The sequence below is a fragment of the Ischnura elegans genome, chromosome 1 (assembly GCF_921293095.1).
Source record: "Ischnura elegans chromosome 1, ioIscEleg1.1, whole genome shotgun sequence".
In the NCBI taxonomy this organism is placed as follows: Eukaryota; Metazoa; Arthropoda; class Insecta; order Odonata; family Coenagrionidae; genus Ischnura; species Ischnura elegans.
This window is the reverse complement of record NC_060246.1, coordinates 39,168,733-39,191,439: the sequence shown is the minus strand read 5'-3', so window position 1 is coordinate 39,191,439 and position 22,707 is coordinate 39,168,733. Positions and strand designations below refer to the sequence as shown.

At 37.4% G+C, this 22,707-nt stretch overlaps 1 protein-coding gene across 1 annotated transcript; it reads left to right on the top strand.

The window, feature by feature from the left end:
* LOC124159100 (putative ammonium transporter 1) lies at positions 1-22,376 on the top strand. The gene is made up of 10 exons (XM_046534650.1): positions 1-122; positions 4,408-4,512; positions 4,761-4,850; positions 7,657-7,884; positions 13,627-13,883; positions 14,363-14,617; positions 15,654-15,765; positions 17,762-17,883; positions 20,378-20,504; positions 20,593-22,376. The coding sequence occupies exons 2-10, from the start codon at positions 4,410-4,412 to the stop codon at positions 20,688-20,690; spliced, it is 1,392 nt and encodes a 463-aa protein (XP_046390606.1). The 5' UTR covers positions 1-122; positions 4,408-4,409; the 3' UTR covers positions 20,691-22,376.
* The last annotated feature ends 331 nt before the right edge of the window (positions 22,377-22,707 follow it).

Genomic DNA, 22,707 nt, shown 5'->3' with positions numbered 1-22,707 from the left:
TATGCTATTTTAATTTTTTTGCTTTCGTCTACATATTTTTAGCAGGTAAATCTAAAAGTTCGTCTTGGAAATTTCAGCGCTGAGAAAAATTTTGCCGCCTTCAAGATTACAGGGCTTAACAGGTAAAGTGAACTTTCTTGACCGAGTTATATGGTAACTTATTGCATGTGATCTATTCTTTTGTGTGTCTCCCATTCAGTCATGTAGATTATCATGTGATTTTTTAATGGCTTATTGTTAATGATGCAATTTGTTTCACAGGACATAATTTTCAGATGGATAAGTTTACCATTTCAGAATGATGTTTACCATTTTTTCTACCTTAATATTATTCTATGTTAGATAAGTTTACCTCATTAACTAAAGAGTAAGGAAGTCTTAGGGCGAAAAAATCGTGAATTTTTATTATTGAAAATCATCTGACTCAATTTGCCTAGGGCCATTGTTGAAGGCCTCATTTTATTTGTCGTAGTCTTTTTGTTATTACGAATTTAAGGAAAGATTTTTATGTAATGATATGTTAATTTTTCTTGGCTGTTGAAAATCCCGGTGAAAAATGGGTAACTGGACCTGAATATTAGTATGAAAAAATATCCGTCAGGAAAGGTATTGAAACCTAGTAAAGTCATTTTATGCATACTGAGTTATTGCTACAGCTACGCGAGTTTTTTTTTGCGTATATTGCTGAATTTCGATATATGTTTCGCATTTTCGTGTATTACATCCGTCGTTCTGGTGGCTGTCATGTGGAGCTTAGTGTGAGGTGTATATGGAACATGAGATAGGGGTTAAATTGAAGATGGGATATCATAGTATAAATCTCGCTCAATGAAGACATTTTACTATTATGGCCTCCCCGTGTATGGCAAACATCACGCCACAGAAAATAGGGTGGTGATGATTTTGGGGTGGGGGATTTTTATGTCCCATCTATGGTTTGGCGAGGGGTAGGGAGTTTGCTCTTGGGGGACTACACCGTCAATGCACCCAGTCAATGGTCTCCTATTGCTGAAATTTCTCTTAATATAATGCGTGCTTAGGCCTCGAACAGGGACGCCGACTTACAAAAAATATTGGGGAGGCCCAAACCGGGGATCTTGCCCCGGGAAATTTTATGAGTAGTCAGTTTTAAGTTTTTAAAGCATTGTAGAAGAGTCATATGATCAACATTAGAACTCTGATAACTCGAATCTCGATATCTGGACACTCCGGGGAAAATCGACAAGCCTGACGCATTTTTTCCTCACAGCCATAATGAATTTTTGAGGGGGCTCGAGCCCCCTCAGGCCCCATGGAGTCGGCGCCACTGGCCTCGAATAATGTCAGTTTTAGCCGGTATGAATTCCATTTGCGTTGGTATGCCTTATACTCGGTTTCTATTTCATCACGTTTATCATTTTGTATGTTCCGTTACAAAGTGTGTAACATTGAGATGAAATTAACTGCAGTATGTATACTAGCATTACACACCTCTAATCCACGTGTATGCGAGGTGTGTAACTCAACACACCTCGTATACATACGTGCTGGGGAGGATTAAAGTCGTGGTTTCGTCGTAGGGGGCGGATCACGATTTTCCTCGACGCCAAGGTTGTATGCAATACCCATGCGCTATGATGTGACTGCTTGGATAAGTGAATTTTAGATATTTTCCAGTTATCTTTAAACATTGTTTGTTGATCTGATGAAATAAAAAACTTGGATTGGATAGTTGCCTTGATTCTTCCATGCAAGCGCAGCTAGGAATTGAGGCTAGAGGGGGGGGGGGGTTTGTGAGCAACTAATATTGGGGTTATGGAATAGGGACGGGAGGTGCGGGTGCTCTCCCCCAGAAAATTTCTAAGATAAATGATTCAAGAGTTTTAGGGATTTCTGAAGGATATTTTATTAATACTTACACTATTCTATAAGTAATATCAGAGATCGGTAATATTTATCCAATCAAGTAAAATGGAATAAATATTTAAATTTCTCTGAGTTCTGGGGGGTTTATCCCCAAAAACCACCACTCGCTGAGCCACTGCTTCCGTTAATTCCGGGAGGCGGCCTCCCCTCCCTTACCCCATAATGCGCCCCTGTGCCTGTAGATACTTCAGTTAATTTCATCTTTAAGAATAGCTTGTAGTTGTCCGTGTTTATCGGCCAAGGGATAAGAATAACGAATTTCTTCGTTCCTTAGAATAGTAGTTTTCGTTCATCAATTAGGCGTGGCTAGTACATATTACTTTGGGTTGTAAAATAACGCCCCTCTCGTTTATTGCTAAGTTTTTTAGCACGCGCAATAATTTTCAAATTCCTTAAAAATTTGTTGTACTTCAGTACTTTTTGGTACTCAGGGGATTCAACTGATGCTGGCTTCTGAATAAAGAGGGGCTCTGGGAATCGATAGCATTCATTATCGAGGTGAACGTAATGTATTGTATGTCATCGGACGTTTTGCTAGGGTGGGGGTGCTTAGGGAGCTTCAGGTCCTCCCAAAAATATTTACCCGTGCGTCAACTTCCTTTCTGTAATTCTCCTCCGTAATCTGATTACGCTGGGTTTAATTTATGAATTTCTTGAAATGCTCCTTGTTAGTCTAATTCCCATGTTACGGTTTTATAATTTTTTTTTCAGATACGTCGTAGAGTATCGTCTTTTGCGCGAAAAAGGATGTAGTGTTGACTATGATTGATGCAATACTTTCAGTTACTAACGCAGAATATTAATTGACAAATGTAACCATTATGGTATCGCATCATCAAAATACAGGCACCGTCTGCTGCCTTGCTGAGAATTTTAACTTTCATGACGCTGAACTTCCGTGTGAATCGGTAGGAAGTTCGTTGACTCGTGGAACACCAATTATATTATAATGAGTCCGATTTTGATTCCATAAAAAAACAGGACGGTGCATTAAATCGTTGCCAAATTGGCGGGAGTTAAGGCGTTTGCGTGAATGTGATTGAGGATTTCGGCAAACTCGTTCCCATTTTCACCGGTCACTTTTTTGCTTAAGGAATTATCTGTGTCTATCTGAGGTTTCCCGACAATTTTTCACTCATTTCCTCATTTTTTAATCTTACCGTAGCTTTCCATTATTCTGTTTGCGTTCGTTTTACTGTAACAAAGATAATATTAATGTTACTCTCTCAAAACATACCTCGCAGCCTTTATTTTAAAATTAATATTGCGACGGGTAAAATGGGTAAAATAGTGCTTTTTATATGGCTGGAATCACTTTCAATGACAGTCCAAAGTTCTGAAGGCCTCCGTTAAATCTTTACGTACCCGAAATTTTATTTAACAGTCGTTTTCTTGCCGTTATTGGGCAATTTTAACTTTCGTGAGTAATTAAAACTCATATTTTACTCAAATTCGGAGGTGACTGTTGAACGGACGCATGGGCGTACCCAGCGGAGATCAGCTGCCCCCACCTAGAAGCGAAAATAAATTTTGTCCAAAACGAAAGTTTTGAACGAATTTTCTTTTGAATAAAAATGATATTAGAATAAGATATGGAATTTAAATAAAAATCACCTTTTCTGTGCAAAAATTTAATAACTTAACGACCACGGGTTGCCCCCATCCCCCCAAGTTTTGATCCTGGGTACTCCCTTGAGCGCAGTAGCGCAGCGAGGGGGGGTTTTGGGGGTTAAAACCCCCCCAGAGCTCAGAGAAATTTATAAGTTTAATCCATTTTACTACATCGAATTGATTTTACTAACAGAATAGTGTAAGGATTAATAAAATATCCCTCAGAAAGCCGTAAAACTTACCATTTGAACCGTTTATCTTAAAATTCCGCAATTTATTAATGTCGCACCTACCGCTTATCCTGAAGGGTATTCCATACCCCCACACACCCGGTATTAAGGCCGTTTTACACGGTACACGGAATTGCGCAGGTTAGAGCTGCATTAATTTCTAAAATGGCGTGGAATTGCGCGAATGCATGAACGAAATTAGATCAGGGGCTATTTTGCCGTCTCGCATCCACGCATTCTCGCATGTGTTCTAGCAATTCACCGCTTTACACGACGCAATTTTGATTGCGCCTCCACACGTACGTCAGACTGCGCAAGTCCGTGTACCGTGTAAAACGGCCTTTAGTTGCACCTACAACCCCTCCAGCCTTAATTCCTGGCTGCGCCCCTGCTTGAACGGACAGATTTATGATGATATAGAAGAACACACAAACGTTTGCAGTGTTCCACACGGACCCAGGTTTCAACGGATAAGTGTCGATCTCAATATTTATAGACAGTGATATATAGAAAATATACAATTAGAACATTGTCCGTTAAGCTGTTACTTCTCGCCTTGCTCGTTATGCAAGTTCGCTATGAACTACACGATTCACAAAATATGTGCCTATATAAATTTTAAAAAGTAGGTAATTTTTTTTCAAACTTATCCTATTTATAGATATGCCTGCAGATTCGAGAAACCTTTCTCTCGCTGATGAAATATCGAGGCTGGAAGAACATTTAGATAGCACATTCCTCTTCTTGAATGGAATCAGCATCTGCCGTAAGTGCTTATTGGTAACAAAAAAAATAAAAAATTGCAAGTGATTTCTTTGTATATTTTTCTCACTCCCTTGTAATATAAGTTTAGGTTTTCTCCCAGTTATAGTTTTTTCATTGAAACTTTGAAGAACGTGAGGTTATCGTTAAACGCCACCTATCTACACTGCTCCATACCCCACAGAATAACGCATGCTGCTGTGCCCCTTTTCAATTCAGGTGAGATTAACAACTATTATTTTATTTTCTCAGTCATGCAGTTGGGGTTCGCATGCGTGGAGGTCGGATCCGTGCGGAAGAAAAATTCGGTCAGTGTGCTCATGAAGAATGTCCTTGATATGTGTAAGTTTTACCTTTTCTTAACTTGCAGATAGTACGTTAGATGATCATATGTTAAGCATATTCTTCTTATTTAATAATATGTTATGTTATTCAGGTTAATGGGCTGGACAAATATGATATTCCATCAAATAAGCCTTTTCACTAAAAATAACTATAACGGAAATGCTTCGTCATAGCCTTTACAAGGGCTTAGACAGCGAATTCAGGGTCAAGACCTACCCCTCAAGACAAGCTCTGCCCCTTTTGTCTCTTCAGACGTTTTTTGAGGGTACGAAGCGGTAATAACTCCTCTGCCTTGTCAATTTATTGACATTATTGGTACCTAAATGTATCTTTTTGCCAGCAAAAGTGCGATTCCAAGCACTAATATGAGAATTTGATATTCATTCATTAGCGTTAATTTTTAATTCAACATCACTTGTTTATGCTTTTTCTTTGAAAAATCGGAATACCATTCGATGGAAACAGGGGTATACTATGAGTGGAAGGGGGAGAGAAAGAAAATGAAGAGAGCTTTGGGCCACCCCTCCCTTTATGCCTATAAATGTAGAATAGCTGACAATCATACAGTCGGCTCTCCAATGTAACGTTTGTATGTCGCAACCTCAACAAACAATGTTAATAGATGTTTGGAGAACATCTAAAAGCCGCGTGTCTAATAAACAGATAATTTAATACTATTTTGTTTACTATAAACCGCCCTTAATAGTGCTAATCAATAGCTTACGATGATAAATCGATATAAGTAGGGAGGCAATAGGGTAGCTTGGAATTTCGTTCGGAGGGGTCCTAAGCCAGGGTGGAAATTTTTTGAAAAACAGGGTAAGTACTAAGTAGAGGGGTTTTAAGTAAAATAAGTTTTTAATTAAAACTTTTAATAATCAAAAAACTTCATTTGTCAAAGAATTTTTTTATAAATCCATGTTTTTCAGTATTTGTTTTCTTTTACGAAGCAAATAAATTGTGTTTTTATATTTCGGGGGGGTCCAGACCCCCCGAAGAAACCCTCTCGCTACGCCACTGTAGGGGGAAAAGATGAATGTACGGGACTGTTCACCAATTTTAAACAATGACGCCGTTAATATATACATTTAAAGCAAGTATATATAGGAATTGTGGGTTTGGATGTATTACATACCACCAAGGCACCACGGAAAATAGTGAAACCCCCCTGTGAAAAACGGTCTTTATGTGCTCCTGGATAACTAGTTGCCACCAAATATTGCTTTCTCAGGTTAGTTTGAAGTCTAATTTGGCTTATCTACTCATTAAACACCAGTGTAGGAAATTTATTGTAAAAGAATTTTTTCATAGTCAGGTTTTCAGCTATCGTCGGCATCGTATCCTATATCCTATGGTGCATTTTAGATGGAGTCCTCTGGCCAGTCTCTTATCTGAAAGCCTGATGATGTATGCGGCATAGATAGAGACACGTTTCCATCATAAAGAATTCAACGCGGACGATATCCGAAAATCTGCCCATTGCATCGCTACAAAACTGTGTAACCTTCCACAGGAAAATTAATTTTTCCTTCCTTTTGTGTGGAAAATATAAGTATTTTCTAGTTTTGTAACTAATTCACTGTTTAATCAATAAAATGAAATCTCTGAAAGTAAAATATTTGCACCCGGATAATTTAATTTTATTTAGATTGGAATTGGAGCAAAATTCATCCTGCATTCCCAAAAAAAGTTTTTTGTGAGGCCTTGGTAAGGATGGTTGCATTTCGAAGATATACCCGAGACTGCATCTTTCATGAATTTTATTGCGAAGCATAATCATGTCTCTATGAGGCAGACTGACGTGCTGGTCATTGAAGTCGGCGATAACGCGTGTTCGCTGAAGCAAGACCACTTTTTCATTTCTTAGCTCTTTGCAATCATGTTGCATGGGAGTACTCAGCGAGGGGCTGAAGGGGGCAGCTGCCAACCCTAGAAGCAAAAATCGCAAAAGTCTTTAAGGAAAATCAGGACTGGATTGAAACGAATTTTTTCAACAACTTTTCTTTAAACCCATAAAAAATTATATTAGTAGAAGAAATGTAACTAAAAAATTTTTCGCGCAATTAATTTTAAAAACTAATAAACCGCTGTTATATTTTTCTTAAAATGTTGGTTTCATTTGCCTTTTCTGTGCTTAAATGTTACAACTTGAACAATCATGTGTTGCCTCCCTACACCCTAGTTTTGATCCTGGGTACACCCTCCCAGTGAGAAATGGGTGGTGGAATCCACGTGGAACCCACGTGGAGAATTAACGTGGATACCACGTGTTTTTGGTCGTGGAATCAACGTGGAACCCACGTGGAAATTTGGTGGAAAAATTAAAACAGCAGTTGGTGCTGTCCTAAAACCATTAAAACCTCAACCACTCTATATCTAAACCTTCTATATATGTGTCTACGATTTTTCATGTGCTCTCATGGCTGCCTTTCCACGAATTATATAAAAATAGAATGTGCGATACATTTTCACATAACTAGCGTGGTTTCAGGATGATAAATGACGCAATGTCACCAGAGAGTTAAGTTCCACAAATTAGAAATTCTGTTTAACATTTTATGATAATCACCACAAATCCACTTGAAATCAACGTGGATTCCACGTGGGTCCAACCACTCAATATCCACCACCACCAAATATCCACCACTCAACGTGGATTCCACGTGGGTTCCACGTGGATTCCACCACCCATTTCTCACTGGGCTTGTGTAGATGCGATGAGATTAGGCATTAGATAGTTTATATTTGCTTACATTACATCAAAAACAATCTATTTAGCTTCTTGGTTAAACTTCTTTTTCAGTCATCTGCAGTGTTACATTTTGGCTCGTAGGATATTCCCTAGCCTTTGGGACAGGCAATCCTTTCCTAGGACTTTCATTATGGGATATAGATTCATTGCCTCATCGAAGAAGAAGCCACTGGTTCTTTCAACTGTCTTTCGCAGCCGCTGCCTCAACCATTGTCTCAGGAGCAGTTGCTGAGAGGTGTACTCTCCTAGCGTATGCCATATACACCACTTTCATTTCCGGTAAATAAATCTTACTATTGATCTTATCTTTAGGAAATTGTTCAACTCTCTTTAGGAGCCAAATTTGTCATTCACGTTTTTTTGTATGGTTCATCGTGTGCCAAAAATCTAATTGGTCCAGTGACCCATTCAAATTATGTGCTGCCGTATATCACGGAGTGTAGATTAATCGCAAATGCTCTACGACTATGATTCTTATGAGGCCTTTGGACACCAGTAGCGACGCTCTTACCTATGTTTATGTAACATTTCCATGGCTTTTTGAATGATTTTGTTCTAGTTGCGATGAAGGTTCTTTTTTTGTTTTTATAATATTTTTATCTTTTTTATTGTTATTAAAAACAAATTTTTGGAACCCAAACCGTGTGTTGCAGAGATCTTTGAGACGTGAAAATCATCACAAAATCTACGGGAGGAGAATTTTTCAGAATAAATGGGTGATAAGGGAGGCTCTCTCGTTCAATGAAGTAAATCAATTCATATATGCGAGGTAAATTTTTGCATTATTTGATATTCATTAAAATAATAAATATAAAAACAGTTGCCGTAGTTTCATTGAACACCTAGCCCGTGTATGAAAGGGGTATTTGATATCCAAGGATGGCGAATAGACCTCAGCACTCAGTTACTCAAGTCAGTTGAGTCACAGAAGACGATTGAGTTTCTATGCGATCGGCCTAATTCGCATACATCATTATCTCTCTAGACGTACTTGATTCTTGCTAAGTCGTAATAAGTGGTATGAGCAAAAAATTACGTTGGTAAAACAGGCTGGGCGGTGAAGAATTAAAGATTCGCTTAGGAATTGTGAATTCGTTTTATCCAGATGTTCCCACGGCTGATGAGCTGAGGATGTCGGCTTTAAATCCAATGAAAATTCGGCCATTATAGAGACAATAGGAAACCTGGATATAATGCACCTATCCGGGTACTGTTAGGTACTTGCATTAATGTGACGCGTAATGATGAAGTTGAACTGAGGGATCACGACAAATACCGTTACGGTGCCAACAAGAGGATTCGAATCATGATGGTACTTTATCCCTGTTGATAATAACTCTCAGTTGATCGCATTTGAGAACGCTCCTACAGGAAGTGGCACTTCCCATTGAGTATCAATGGGTCGTGAAAAGTCCCCATCAGGTATTTGGTAGGGATGGTCGGATCAGATACCTCGGATCCAAATATCCGCGGATATTGCCCTTCATCGGATACATCGGATTCAAAGTCGCGGAAGACATCGGATGTGGAACCGAAATTTTAAATAAACTTCCCCCTCTCGCTAGGCCACTGGTCAGTGGTTTATCCGAAGATTTTTCCTACTTTCATTTCCAAACCCAAACGTAACAGTTTAGGTCCTGAGCATGTAAAGATAAAAAAAAAACAACTTGAAAGCCTATAAAAATGATTTTTAATTCATAAAAATATTAATATGTGTATGTAAATCTAAAAATCATTCCTTTGATTGTATGTACCCAGAATAAACTTGAATAATTACTTCGTTTAAAGCGGGAATTTGAAAATGGATTTGGATCCGAAAATATCCGATCCGAAATATCCGGCTCCGAAAATCAAGGATCCGAATCCGGATCCGAAAAAAATCCTGGACCCGTCCATCCCTAGTATTTGCAATGTCGTTAATGGCCTTCAATGGGACTATTTAATAATTTTTTTGATACCTAAATTGGATAATTTTTAAGTCCCCATTTGCAAGATATTTATGTTACTATAAAATAACTTAAGTTTGTAGCAGCGGCAACCCCCACACCCCGAAATGTTAAAAAAAAAATTAAGTATAAGTAGTACCACCTCCACATGAATCTCCCGGAGATGCATTCCACCCTCCACGTAGGTAAACTACACTACTGCAAGCCGCGGTCATGCCGTCGCGTAAAACTAATGCAGAGAAAGGAAATTATGTTTTTTATTTTCCTCATTTCCGAGGTAGGGGAGCGGGCCCCCTCGCCTTATATACGGCCATGACACTGTAGTGTTCCGCGGAAAATTTCGACGTAGGAGTAAGTGATTTTTCTGAGTATTTTAGGCTCCATTGTCGCAGGGGCTACCTCACCTCCTTTCTCAAGAAAATCGTACAGTTCTAAGTGAGGGAACAGTGCGTGAAAAGTAAAATCAACTGTTCAATCAGCGCTAGACAAAATCTGTCATTGCTATTTAAGTGAAGGGAGAGTAAGGGAGTAATTCATGGATAGAAAGTTGGGAGTTTGGCCTTCAATGAAGACGCAATCAATCTCGTCAGTACTTGACTTTGTGGTTGTATTTCACTTATTTTAAACGGGAAGAGCTCTTTCTTTGTCCCACGATCCCTGTGGGAGCAAAATAATGTAATTAAGTTATTGAAATTAATTTTTGGCTGTAATCTCCACTCAGTATGATTAATTTTAACCCCTTGGGCGAGGTGATACCTCCCTAAATCCTCCCGGTTACTTCAGAAGCTGTGTATTTATTTACCTATATGTTCATGTAATTAGATTTAGCCACCAAATGATAGATGTTAATAATTTTTTATGCCAGGAAAACGAAGGAACTGTTTAAGTCTAAGACCTGTACCATCTGTTATTTTAAATTCCACGTTTTCCATCGCTAGGTTTGTTGCTTTTCATGGGATCGGCATAACTCGTAACGATCTGAAAATTACGAAATACGGCTACAGATTAACTTGGTAATTACCGTGACGCAATACGGCAATCAAATGCTGTGCAGAAATTTGCGCTTGAAACCAGGTTTGATAGCCATCTATACCGTGTCGCTATTTTTATTAATGATTTTAATTGGCCACTTCATGTTTTATACCATTAAATTTTATATCAGATTATGTGGATAGACAACTTAGGCTTACTTAGACCTATTTTAAGATTTTTTTGTGTTTATTGCTTTGCTGTTTGTTTATTTACAGAAAGAAAATTATGAATTTCGTAGTTGTCAAACTGTCCTAATCGCCATTATTCAAAGTTCCCATCGCATTAATAATTCATTGCCTCAGATGATAAATACTCTAAAGACTTGTAGTCAAAACCGTGAAAGATTTACAATGTACGAATCGTTTCCGCGGTCATTAATTAAACACTCTTAATTTCATATTAATCGTCGGCCTACCGTCCCAGAGTACGATTTTGGGAATGGCATCATATAATATCCCGATTTAAAATGTGCCTACGAACAATCGCCATAATGTTTTTGTGCGTTGCGAAATTTCTGGTTCAGAGATTTCAACGCTTAGGTATAAGGTATTTAGATGAGTTGCATGTCTGGCGTATTCCTTGAGTAATGCGATTGCATATTGAAACAGGTTGTTAATCATCACTGAAACGATCCACGGGGTAAGATTAGGTTATTGGGACGGATACAAACGGGAGGAGGGTCATCGAGGTTATGACTCCCAATACCTTTTGTTTGATTATATTTATTAGTATTTTCAGGGGTCGAGCCACGATTTAAAATCTGTGTTTTCCCTTTCGACTTCTTATGACCCCACCAAATTTATAATCTGTATCCAATTCGCCTCAGGCGGTTGAACTTGTGATTATTTAATTCCCTATATGAGTTTTAAAAAGGAAAATTAGGAATTGGTTGCATGAATTAGATTTTTCTGCCACTTATTCTAACTCTAAAGGGCGACGGTGTGATCGCCATTCAAAATACGGCACGGTATAAGTTTTCTCTCTATTATTAATCGTGTCGAAGACATACATACTTGAAATTTGCCTAAAAAAAGCTTTATAATGAAGAGTAGGATTTTTTTAGAAACTGTCGATGGATGCGTTATTTTGGTCGCAAGTTCATGCGCTTGTTTTGTTAATGACCAGTTGACGATCAAGAACGTTGAAGAACACACTCGTAACTCTCTTGTTAGTGAGACTAGGGATTTGGAACTTAGGAAGCCAATTTGAGTAAACTTTTTGTATGAAAAACTTCTTTACAATTATTCGATAACAGGGACGCCGACTTACAAAAAATATTGGGGGGGCCCAAACCGGGGATCTTGCCCCGGGAAATTTTATAAGTTTTAAGTTTTTTAAGAATTTTAGAAGAGTCATAAGAGCCCTGATAACTCGAATCTCGATATCTGGACACTCCGGGGAAAATTGACAAGCCTGACACATTTTTTCCTCACACAAATAACAAATTTTTGAGGGGGCTCGGGCCCCCTCAGGCCCCATGGAGTCGGCGCCACTGTTCGATAAACAAAATAGGTAAAGATCAACCGCTCAATCATCAACTCAACTATTTGACATCATTGAAGAACGGACTCCGATACAACGCGTTTGGAAGGCAATTTGATTTTACCTTCATAATAGAGAAATCCTATCCTTATATAGTTTGCAGAAGAACGCATTGCTATTCCCTGAAACTAATCCCATGATGGCAGGTCTTTTTGAATGTGTGAAATTTATTAGGTTCTGGGCGCCAATCTTGTTTAATGAGAATCGGTAAAATAGGGAAGATATGCCTATCCCCGCTCTTCTATCGCACAGTAACATTATCCATATTAGCACTAATTATCCAATTCGTCCATCTCGTCGTCAAAATTGCGAACCGAAGCGCGCAAAATTTTGACGTATTGGTTGTAAAGAGGGTCATAGTATCTTCAGGATATAGTATAATATTCCGTAATCGAAAATCTTTTCGCAAACTTGTAATTCTGCAGGAGGCTAGCAAAGGCTGCAGCGCGTTGATCTTCAGAATTAGTAGCTAAAATACTAAGGATATATTTTTTGTCGAACTTAAAAATAAAAGTTAGAACTAGAAACGTGTGACCACGAATGATCAAAATTCTTCGCAATGGTTGGAAAGAGGGTTGCATTACATTCAGGATATCATCGAAATTCTTTTGTAAACTTGTAATTTATGCGTCCTTACGAACTATTTTAGTAGAAGCATTCGCCTCTGGTGACGTAGGAAAAGTATAATTTTAACATCTCCTGCACAAAAGTGAATACTTATAATCAAATTCTTTTAATAGCAGTTAAGTTGTTAGTATTAATTTTGATCTTTTATTGATATACAATAAAAATGAGTAAAATTTTTAATGAAGCTTGTTTAGAATTAACAAGACTAAATATTATGTTAATTATTCCCTCATTGTATTTTCTGCTATGCCAATATCTACAGTTTTTTCTCGTTTATGGCACAGAGTTGCAACTTTCATTTATGCTGCCCTCCTAAAACTCAGGTTTTGTATGGATTTCTTTGAATCCTGATGAAAACATGCTTTCGGCATTCAATATTGGAAAATACTAATTTTCTTGAGTACTATTAAAATGAGTTTTCATTGAGAAACCTGTTATATCTCTGAATAACTTTCTAATTTCACTTAATCCTATACGATAATATATTCCCTGAATATTCCATAATCAAATTATAAGTATGTAATTGGCTGATGAATAATTATAATATTTCTTTATGGTACCGAGAGCAGAGCCCAATAAATACATAACATATCATGGAGTAAGCAAATACATTCTCTATGATAACATTTAAGTCCGCTCTCTCACAATGTGTTTTCCTGAGCTTTGAATTTAGAAAGCTACATGAAACAGAGAAATGTAATTTTTTATCTTTTTGTAGAAAAATATATTAAGTAGCTCTAATTTTTTTCACCTGCATGGTGAAAATGATAATTTATTGATGACTAGTATCCCTATTCATTTCATAAATTCATGAGCGATTGATTTTCAATTGTGTTTGCACTCAAAAACAGCCACTGTTTCACTTCCTGCCCAGGACTGATCTACCCCATAGTGGTTCATTGGACTTGGAGTCCAGATGGCTGGCTAAGTATACTTGGTTACCGGGACCTTGCTGGGAGTGGTGTCGTTCATTTACTGGGTGGTAGTTGTGCCCTTGTTGGGGCAATTATTCTTGGAAGCCGCTTGGGTCGCTTTGAAGATGGAGTTACTGTAAGAAAGAAGCAACACTCGACCTTCACACCTTGCTCTTTGGCATGCTTGGCTGATCCTATCCCTGGCCATTCCACCTTGGTAATTTGTTTTTTAACACTCGAGATGTAAAATTAATCTCTTAAGTCCTTTTTAGAAGTGAGTATGCATTTGAAGTAGGTTTATTTTTGCCTGAAAGTCCAAAAAGGTTTTTTTGCGAATTTTCCTCAGTTAAATAATTTCGTTTTCCTTAAACCAATGGTTTTCTTTACTTCTCATGTTTTTTAAATTTATTTCTAAAACAAGATTTTCTGGCAATTAACTGCAAAGAGTGCTTGAAGCCAAGCCAAAATGGCGATGAGCTGAAAAAGTTAATTTTCTAAGCCAAGGATTATTTTTGCTTAAGTATTCCTAGCCTAATAAATTGTTCAATTGTGGTTAATTAATCATTAGATGTGAATGTAATCAACTATGGGGGTGATTACCATCATTTTTATATAGATATTACTTGAAAATTTTCATTTCTTTCATTAATTTTTCAAAAAACTTTAAAGTCCTCACATGCTAAATGTTATTTACAGATGGTTGGGATAGGAGGCATGCTCCTAGCTGTCACATTCCTCTCTTTCAATGGAGCTTCAATAGGAAAGGTGACTGGAGGATTTGAGGAAGATGCTAATGCTGCAGCTGTTGTTGCTGTTAATACAATACTTGGTGGAAGTGGTGGAGCCATTATAGCTATATGTGCCCTCAAGGTCCATTCCTACAGGTATCCAAATTGCTGCTCTCCACCCTGGGATTTAGGAATCACTGTAAATGCTGCTCTAACTGGTATGGTGAGCTTCAGTTTCTGAGGGGTGTGAAAATGTCATTTATACAAAGGATTTCATATGAAATTCTAGATGTTTGCATGATTGTACTCCCAGGATTTATTTGATTTTTTATCGGTAATAAAAAGTGATTTTAAAGTGGGTTTGTAAACCTCTGAATGATCTATCCAAATTTTTGTGGACTGTATCCCATTTTTAAAGGTAATAATTCATTTTAGAATACTATTTGTAATGGTAATTCCATTGTAAAGGGACACAGTATGATAGCATGATGTATTGGTATTACAATAATGCTAGTGCAAATAGTGGTACATAATTGGGTGGAGAAATGAAATATTGTGGGTTCCTGGTTTAATGTGTTACTTAAATTACATTTGAAATTGTTCCTCTGAAATTGTAAAGTGAACCATTTTTAAACTGAACTCATTTTATTGGAGGTACACTGTTTTCAATTGGGAAGAACTCGCATGAATGAAATTGCAGGTAATTCTTGATTATCCAGCTCTTAATCTTCTGATTTACGGATTCTCTGGGTTATTTTCTCCTCTGGCCATAGCATTTCAAGAATATTCTGATGGCAAGATTAAATAAAGTCTTAATGAAGATGATGTATCTCAATGAAATGCAGTTAAATATGTACGTAACGGAATGTATCATTAGTTACGGAGGCTTCCGCAGTGATTAAATTGATGATTGTTTTCCGGGTTTATGCCGCATCAACTCATTTTTTGTGGGAACGGACTGTATTTGAAATTTACTGCTATAAAAATATGTAGAAGGGAAGCCATATAGTTGTGCAATGCCCACAGATTGTTCAATTGGTGGCAAAACACAAGGTTCTTGAGAAGAGGGTTTGAAAGGTGTTGATGTTACTCTGCAATTAATTCGTTGCACTAATATATCAGCTGTCCTTTCTGAAAATTGCGCTGCAAAACAAGAAGCTGAGAGGCCCTCAAAATTTTTAGCATTTATTATTGGACACAATTTATTGTTAATTTTGAATGAAAGAATGTTGATGTAAATACCATTCCTGAAATTTCAGGTATCATTGTGCGCAGGTGCTGATGTACTTTCACAGTGGGCATCTTTATGTACTGGACTGATTGCTGGATTAGTTTATCTCACATCCAAATACATAGTCCTCAATATGAAAGGCAAGTGATCTAATCTAGAAAATTTTTCCTACGCATTTCCCCTTCTTGAGCCTTTGTCATAAATATTAACATAGCACAACTGCTCTTTTGCCCTCCTTCAGGAAAAATAACATTCGCCTTACCATTTACCTTACCATTACCTCCACAAGTTAAATGAGATGATGGATGCAAAAAAAAACAGAAAAGTTGATATGGTAGACCAGGCATAAAAATGTGAGATCTATATTGGCAATCATGCTTAACTTGCAATAACCTTGTAACTAAGGGAATTAATGAATCATACATTTGCATAAAATAGAAGGATATCATGTCAGTAACTCCTCCGGAACCATTCAAAGGAGCTAATGTAGATGGAAATAAGAGATGCAAGTTATGTGTCTCTGCGAGGAATGCAATCGCTATAATGGATACGTAGAGCAATAACAAAAACATAAGTGTCAATTTTGGCTCAATATTAAAAAAGCAAGAAAAGTAATTTTGGATGAAAGCAAGTTATGAAGCGAAGTTGCTTGGAATAAATTTATGAGCCAGAAGTAAAGCATTGACCAGTTTAAATTGAGTGAATGAATAATTTTTTTTTCCAAAGGAAAATACATACATACGGGAAATATTAACTGCATTACTATAAACCAAAAATGTTACAGTAAGTTACTCTGATTCATTACAAGATGTTGTACGCAGTAAATTCAATGGTGACAGGCGTAACATGATGGAACTCCATGATGTATCAGAAAGGAAAGACAATGGCAGGTTCCACAATTTATTAAATACTGCGACTGGTTTCAATATTTATAGTATCGTCATCAGGCATTTTGTTTATTACATGAGGCCTGATGATGATACTATGTATTGAAACCAGTTGCATTATTTAATAAATTATGGAACCTGCCATTGTCTTTCCTTTCTGATATATTTTATGCAGTTATGGTTAGTTCAACTTAAATCAATTTATTCAAGAACATGAAATGATGGTACAGGCCACATTTAACAACCTTCTATCCATTGGTGGATTTAGGGAGGAGAGTTTGTGCCCTCCCCCACCCCCAGGATGCTTAAAAATATTGACAAGATTTTTAATATGGTTATCATTATGTTTGTTTTTTTATCACAGAGCCTTAATCATGCAATTTCATATCAATAACATTCATATTAAAATAAAGAGAATGTTTTGCATAGTAATAGTTGTGTGTTGTTTTTAATCTCAAATGTAAGAAGACCGTTTGCCAGTCAGGCCCCCCCAGAAAAAAATTTGGATTCAGCCTTGCTTCTATCCCTAGAAGAGTGTAAAACATGCTCTGCCATTTTAGTGTTTACTAGTCTCATCTCCTTTTCTCTTTTATGGGTTATAAAATTCACAACATTACTCAAAAGTGGTGAAAACTACGTCATACTTGGAAAGGAATTCCAGATTAGCCAGTGCAATGAAGTAATTCACTATGGGACATTGAATGAGATAGACATTTTTCCTCAGGGATGCATTTACTCTGAAATATTTTTTCTCTATTCTTTTTAATTTTCTAAATTCAAGTTAGAATTAGAGAAAATATAGGATTAAATATCAAGATTGTATAATAGTACTGAGAATATTCTGGGCGAATTTACCTCAATATATTTTCATATTTTCAGCACACTGTGGTCTGGACTATTTTGTGGTGTTGGCAGCTTCCACTTGTATCTGGCAATCAATAATTTTCACATAATAACTCAGCTTGATCCCAAATTAAGAGTTCAGTATCTAGAAAATATGTCTTTTTCTCAGTCCAAATATTTTATTAAGTGTCCACCATTTGGAGGTGTTAGTTCTCAATGTTCTAATAAATGAGCTTGACAAACTTTACTAATATGAGGAGTTTGCTGAGGCAGCATTGACTGAATATCATCCTCCACTATATGCAAAAAAGTGCTTTTTCTTAGAAAAATAAGTCTGGCATTGCCATATTGCTATAATTTGCCCTGTCGCATGTGATATGCACTGAATATTTTCCTTTTTCTACAGTTGATGACCCAACAGATGTCGCTTCAGTGCATCTAGGAGGAGGATTATGGGGAGTTTTGGCACGACCATTGTTCACCATACCTTACCATATTATTTTCAATCATGATATTTCAAAAGCTAAAGTAAGTGCATAACGTGCTACCACAAATCTTTCACTATATTTTATTTTTATTGGAAACTATGCATGAGAAAAGATGCTGTGAGGCATTTACATAAAACCCTCATTTACCCCCTTTGCTTCACCCAAGAATTTAAATATATTTAATAATTCCAGATCAAAGTGAAATTCACCTTTTAGCCAAAGCCCACTTACCGCTACATGTGTTAATATCGAAAATTAAGTATGAGGAGGGAGGAAGACGAGGGCTCTTTGCTGATGGTTGGCGTGTACGAAGTAACGAGAGCTTACTGCAAGGATTATGAGTATGACAGAAAAGTTAATGCAATAAAAATAAAACAACAAAGAAACATATAATTATCTTTACTTTAAGCACACTACTGGCCGGTGAAAAGAACCAAAATCAATCAGCTTATACCCCAAACAAATGACAATTAGATAAATTAAAAAATGGAATAAGAATCTTCACTTCTACTCAGTCTTAGGCGTGAATACAAAAATAATGAAGTGACAACACCAACATTAACCTTAACCTTTTTCCTACTAAAGACGAAAATATACGTGTGGACGTTTTTTGACCCGGGAGACGAAAGCTGCATATTTTGGTTGCAGTTTTTCTTATGCGAATGAACGAATGCTGAATATACATGTTTCCTAACTCTCCCCATATGTATATGTTTCCTAACTCTCCCCCTTTTATGATGGTCAGGGGTGTTAGACGTCTTTGTTTCAGGGCCGAACCCTGTGGGGTTTAGGCTTTACCCTCGTCCTACATTACCCCTCTTAATAGTAAGGGTAAATACAATTGTTTATCCAGTCAGGTTTCAAAATAAATATTTCTTCTTTTCTCAAGACGCATAAGCTAAGAATTGAATTCTTTGTCTTTTGAGTAGCGTTTACAATTTCTAAACGAAATTTTACGATAAATATTAACCTGTATCTCGAGTTATGTATGAACATCAACATGGAAATTGTTGCTGGAATAATTGCGTTAATATTGACCTTAGGACTTCATTTAAAATTTGACAAAGGTCGGAAAAAAATGAGGAATTCAATTCAAAGTCTGCAATTTATGTGCAAGCATCAGTTATCCATGTGCCAAATACGTATAAGCAATCCATAAGTTGACCGCGAACCAATGCTGCAGGTAGGGTCGTAAACCCAGAAAGGAGGGAGCACAACTACTCTCGGAGTCCAAGATAATGCGGAGTCCCAGTTAGAAGGGGTCGAAAAAGGGTTGGAGCTGAGAGCTTGTGATTATCTGCATGACCCTTCTTAATGAATGTCTCGCAAAAATACTCCATACCAGGGGAAAGAATAGTCTCTTGCGGCAAGTTGCAAGGGACAAAAATTGCAAGGGACAAATATTACTAGGCAACGTCTTTTCCACAGATCACGAGGCTTTCTTCTATTCTTGATTAGGGGATAAATGGGATTTCTTCGAGAATCTTCTTGACTTGGGGTATGTAACGTGGGATGATAGTTTTACTTATCCGCTCTCCGGCTCTTGGTCTTGGATGGGGAATGACCTCCTAAGCTAGCTCCTGTCGGGGTTGCTGTGTCTTCATTCACCGTGGGCTGAGAGAATAGTCCATTCAGGATGACGTGGGGTGACCTTCTTCTTCGTGGTGCAGGAAATCTACCATTCGTCTCCTGTTTCCACTTCTTTGCCTCTTGGACCAACCTGCACGTTTCCCTCCTCTATCTCTGTCTCTCGTCCATATATTGGGAAAGATGCCTCAACAGTCCGGCATAGCCTTCGGCCGTAATACGAGGTCAGCATTGATGTGTGTCCAGAAGCTGAACACGCATCAACACTGGAGTACGTCCAGATTTTATAGCTCAAGGAGGGTTGGTTTTCTGGGGTTGGGGATAGGTGGGTGGAACCTGGGAAGAGGCCGGTTTCTTTCTGGTCCTCACCACGGGGGGTTTGCCGAAGTACGTACTCTCTTTGTTGGGGGAGGGAGTGAAGATTGCATCACCCGCCGTTTACTGCACATAGGTGTTGCTTTGAGGGTGGGATGGTGGAAGACGTGGGCTTTTCTCTAGGCACGTACACAAATGGAAGAACTTCGGAATTGGGAAGCGGGGAATTATGGGGGGGAAAGGGGAAACACGTAACACATGAGTCCATTCATGCTTCACTGCACACACACATATTCACACACGATACATGACTATGCATAAGCTCTCCTTCCCTCATGAATGCATATTTAAAACTAATCGTGTACTCATGTACCATATGCCAAGCAGTATTGGTTACATTATGTACTGTCACTCTGTCAGCTTTGGCAGCAGTATTGACTTTGTGTCAAAACTTGCCATTGTCGCAATGACATTATGTATTTACTTTTGTTATTACTTAACAGCAGTTGATTTAATGATAACAGGGTAGTTCTGGCCATGAATTTGGCAATGTCTTATCTTTTTCAATATTCATCATAATTTTCCTCTGAGACATATGTGATGTATTTTGTTATTTAATGCACTTGTTTCAGGAACTCCTCTATAATCTAACCGGAGCCATTACAATAACTCTTTGGAGTACTTGCATCTCCTTTTTAGTATTCACATTATTGAAAAAAGGAAAATTACTTCGTGTAACAGCAGAACATGAAATTCTTGGTAAGCACTTCACATTTGATGATTATAAAGCATTTATATAATTTCTGTGAAAAGTAATTAATACCCTACCTTATTTTAAACTATTTAGGATTGGATTCTAGTTATGAAATGAAGAGAAACAAATCAGATGCAGTTGCCATGCAAACCATCAGCTGTGATGATCTAACTACTACAGAAAGTGTGTAGAGGCATATGGCACAATTTGAAACCTGATCTAAATGTCATCATTATTCATATGTCATCATTGAAATTATCATTGCTGATTGTAGCTAATGGTTACTTTCCTGAAGTTATTTAAAAGATACTTGTATTTTCCATTGGATAATCTATGTTAGATAGTTATTTTGTACAAAAGGACAAATTTAAGTGATTCATGCTCACTGCAGTTTTAATTTTAAAAAAATAGGCTTGAAAACTAATTTCACCTCTTCAGTTCTTTAAGATGAAAATGTGCTATAAGGTTCATTTCCTTTAAACCTGGTGGACATGGCTTTGGTGTTGTTTGAGCCAAGTGGAATTGTACTCCTCAATCTTAACTTATTTTGCCTGCTGGTTTATCATTGAATTCAAGAATTAACTCACATTTTGTAATCTCCTTTCTCCCTATAAGCACTTCCGGGCCTCTACCCTATTGATTCCAGGCAAATCCCACAATCCCAACTGCATAAGATCATGTTTATTGCTCACTACAAAATGAATTGTAGCATACATCCCCTGGGCCTTATTTAACATGGATGTGGTGGGTACATGTTCAGTGTGACTAATGCATATGGCAGACTACTGATGCAATCCTTTCACATAGATACGGACATAATGTTGAAGTGGGGTTAAATCTCTGCTATGTTGTCATGATAACCAAAGAGAGAGCCACTACAATGTATAGTTCATAATCATCTAGCTAGGATCTCAAGAGGGCTTACCCAATAGGATGGTGTAAAAGTTTAAATGAGGTTATAATGGGTGAATACTAAAAAACAATATTCAAATCAGATTGTACGTTCCACTTGCTCAAAGGGTGACATATGTTATATGTACTCGAAAAATTGTGAATTTTACCAGGTTTTTAATAATTTTTAGAGGACTTATCTTTTTGTTATGCCACAGCAAAAATGTACAACTATATACCATATGGTAAGAAGAGTAAATAGTTTCTTATTTAAATAGTGTCTTATGAGTGCGCAGAACCATCACCAAAAAAAATCTTGTATTTTCGGCACAAAATCTCTATCGCTTTATAAAGATCCATAGTTGATACAGAAGAAGTGTTAGTTAATTTCTCAAGTCAATTTTTTTCTGAATGAAAATGTATCCATACCCCATTGTATATATATTGTTTTGGATTGTTTTGTCCACTGTTTTACAGAATGGATGGCATTAACTGTTTCACTAGCCTTTGGTGGTGGTTGTGTCCCTTGTGGTTGTACTATGGATTCTCCAATGTCCAAGAATTGCACAGCAGTCTATTTAGTGCCCTACATCTGTCCATCCCACAGAATTTCTCAATAAGAAACTTCAGACTTGCAAGGATGCTCTGTGAAGCTGATTTCAAGAGAGCAATGAATTAGCAAGGACAATCAATGTTAATAATGTGAGTTTTTTTTACTATAAATAATTGAAAAACATCAAATCTGTCTATTTCTACGGAATCATTCAACTCATTAATACATTTTTTGATGAGTATGAATTACATATAATATTAGGAAATCCTATGTCTGTGACAACAAGAAACCAGATTATAAAAAGAAAATTAATGAGTGTAAAGTGAATGCAGCAAATCATTTTAACCCTCTGGCTGCAGGAGTGCATGATTTTAGCTACCAGCCTGTGTGGGAGAGAACCAAGAAACATTTTTTCCTTTAGCCTGAGTGAACCCTTATACATAATCCGGGGTGACCCTTCCTTCTATCTTACCAACTGATGGCCCTACATTTGAGCACATGTCGAGGGCATATTAACACCGTGGAGCAGGAAGGAAATACCGTATAATATGTCTGAATAAAGGCTCCCCTTTTTTTCCAAAAATGCCCGTGGTAAAAGTAAAGGGGGGGACTATATTCAAACAAATTTTTTTAATTTTTCCTGAAACTGAAGACTCAAAATTAGGGATGGGAGGGACTGTATTCAGACGGGGACTATATTCGGAGAAATACGGTAATACAAATTGGGCAATATGACAAGAAATGCCTGTAGGCACCCCCTGCCA

What these genes read in the sequence shown, in the direction of transcription:
- LOC124159100 (XM_046534650.1), top strand. Translation starts at nt 4,410, where the DNA reads ATGCCTGCAGATTCGAGAAACCTTTCTCTCGCTGATGAAATATCGAGG. An exon ending in GAATGGAATCAGCATCTGCC is followed by an intron (nt 4,513 to 4,760) that starts GTAAGTGCTTAT and finishes TTATTTTCTCAG; the next exon opens with TCATGCAGTTGGGGTTCGCA. An exon ending in TCCCTGGCCATTCCACCTTG is followed by an intron (nt 13,884 to 14,362) that starts GTAATTTGTTTT and finishes TGTTATTTACAG; the next exon opens with ATGGTTGGGATAGGAGGCAT.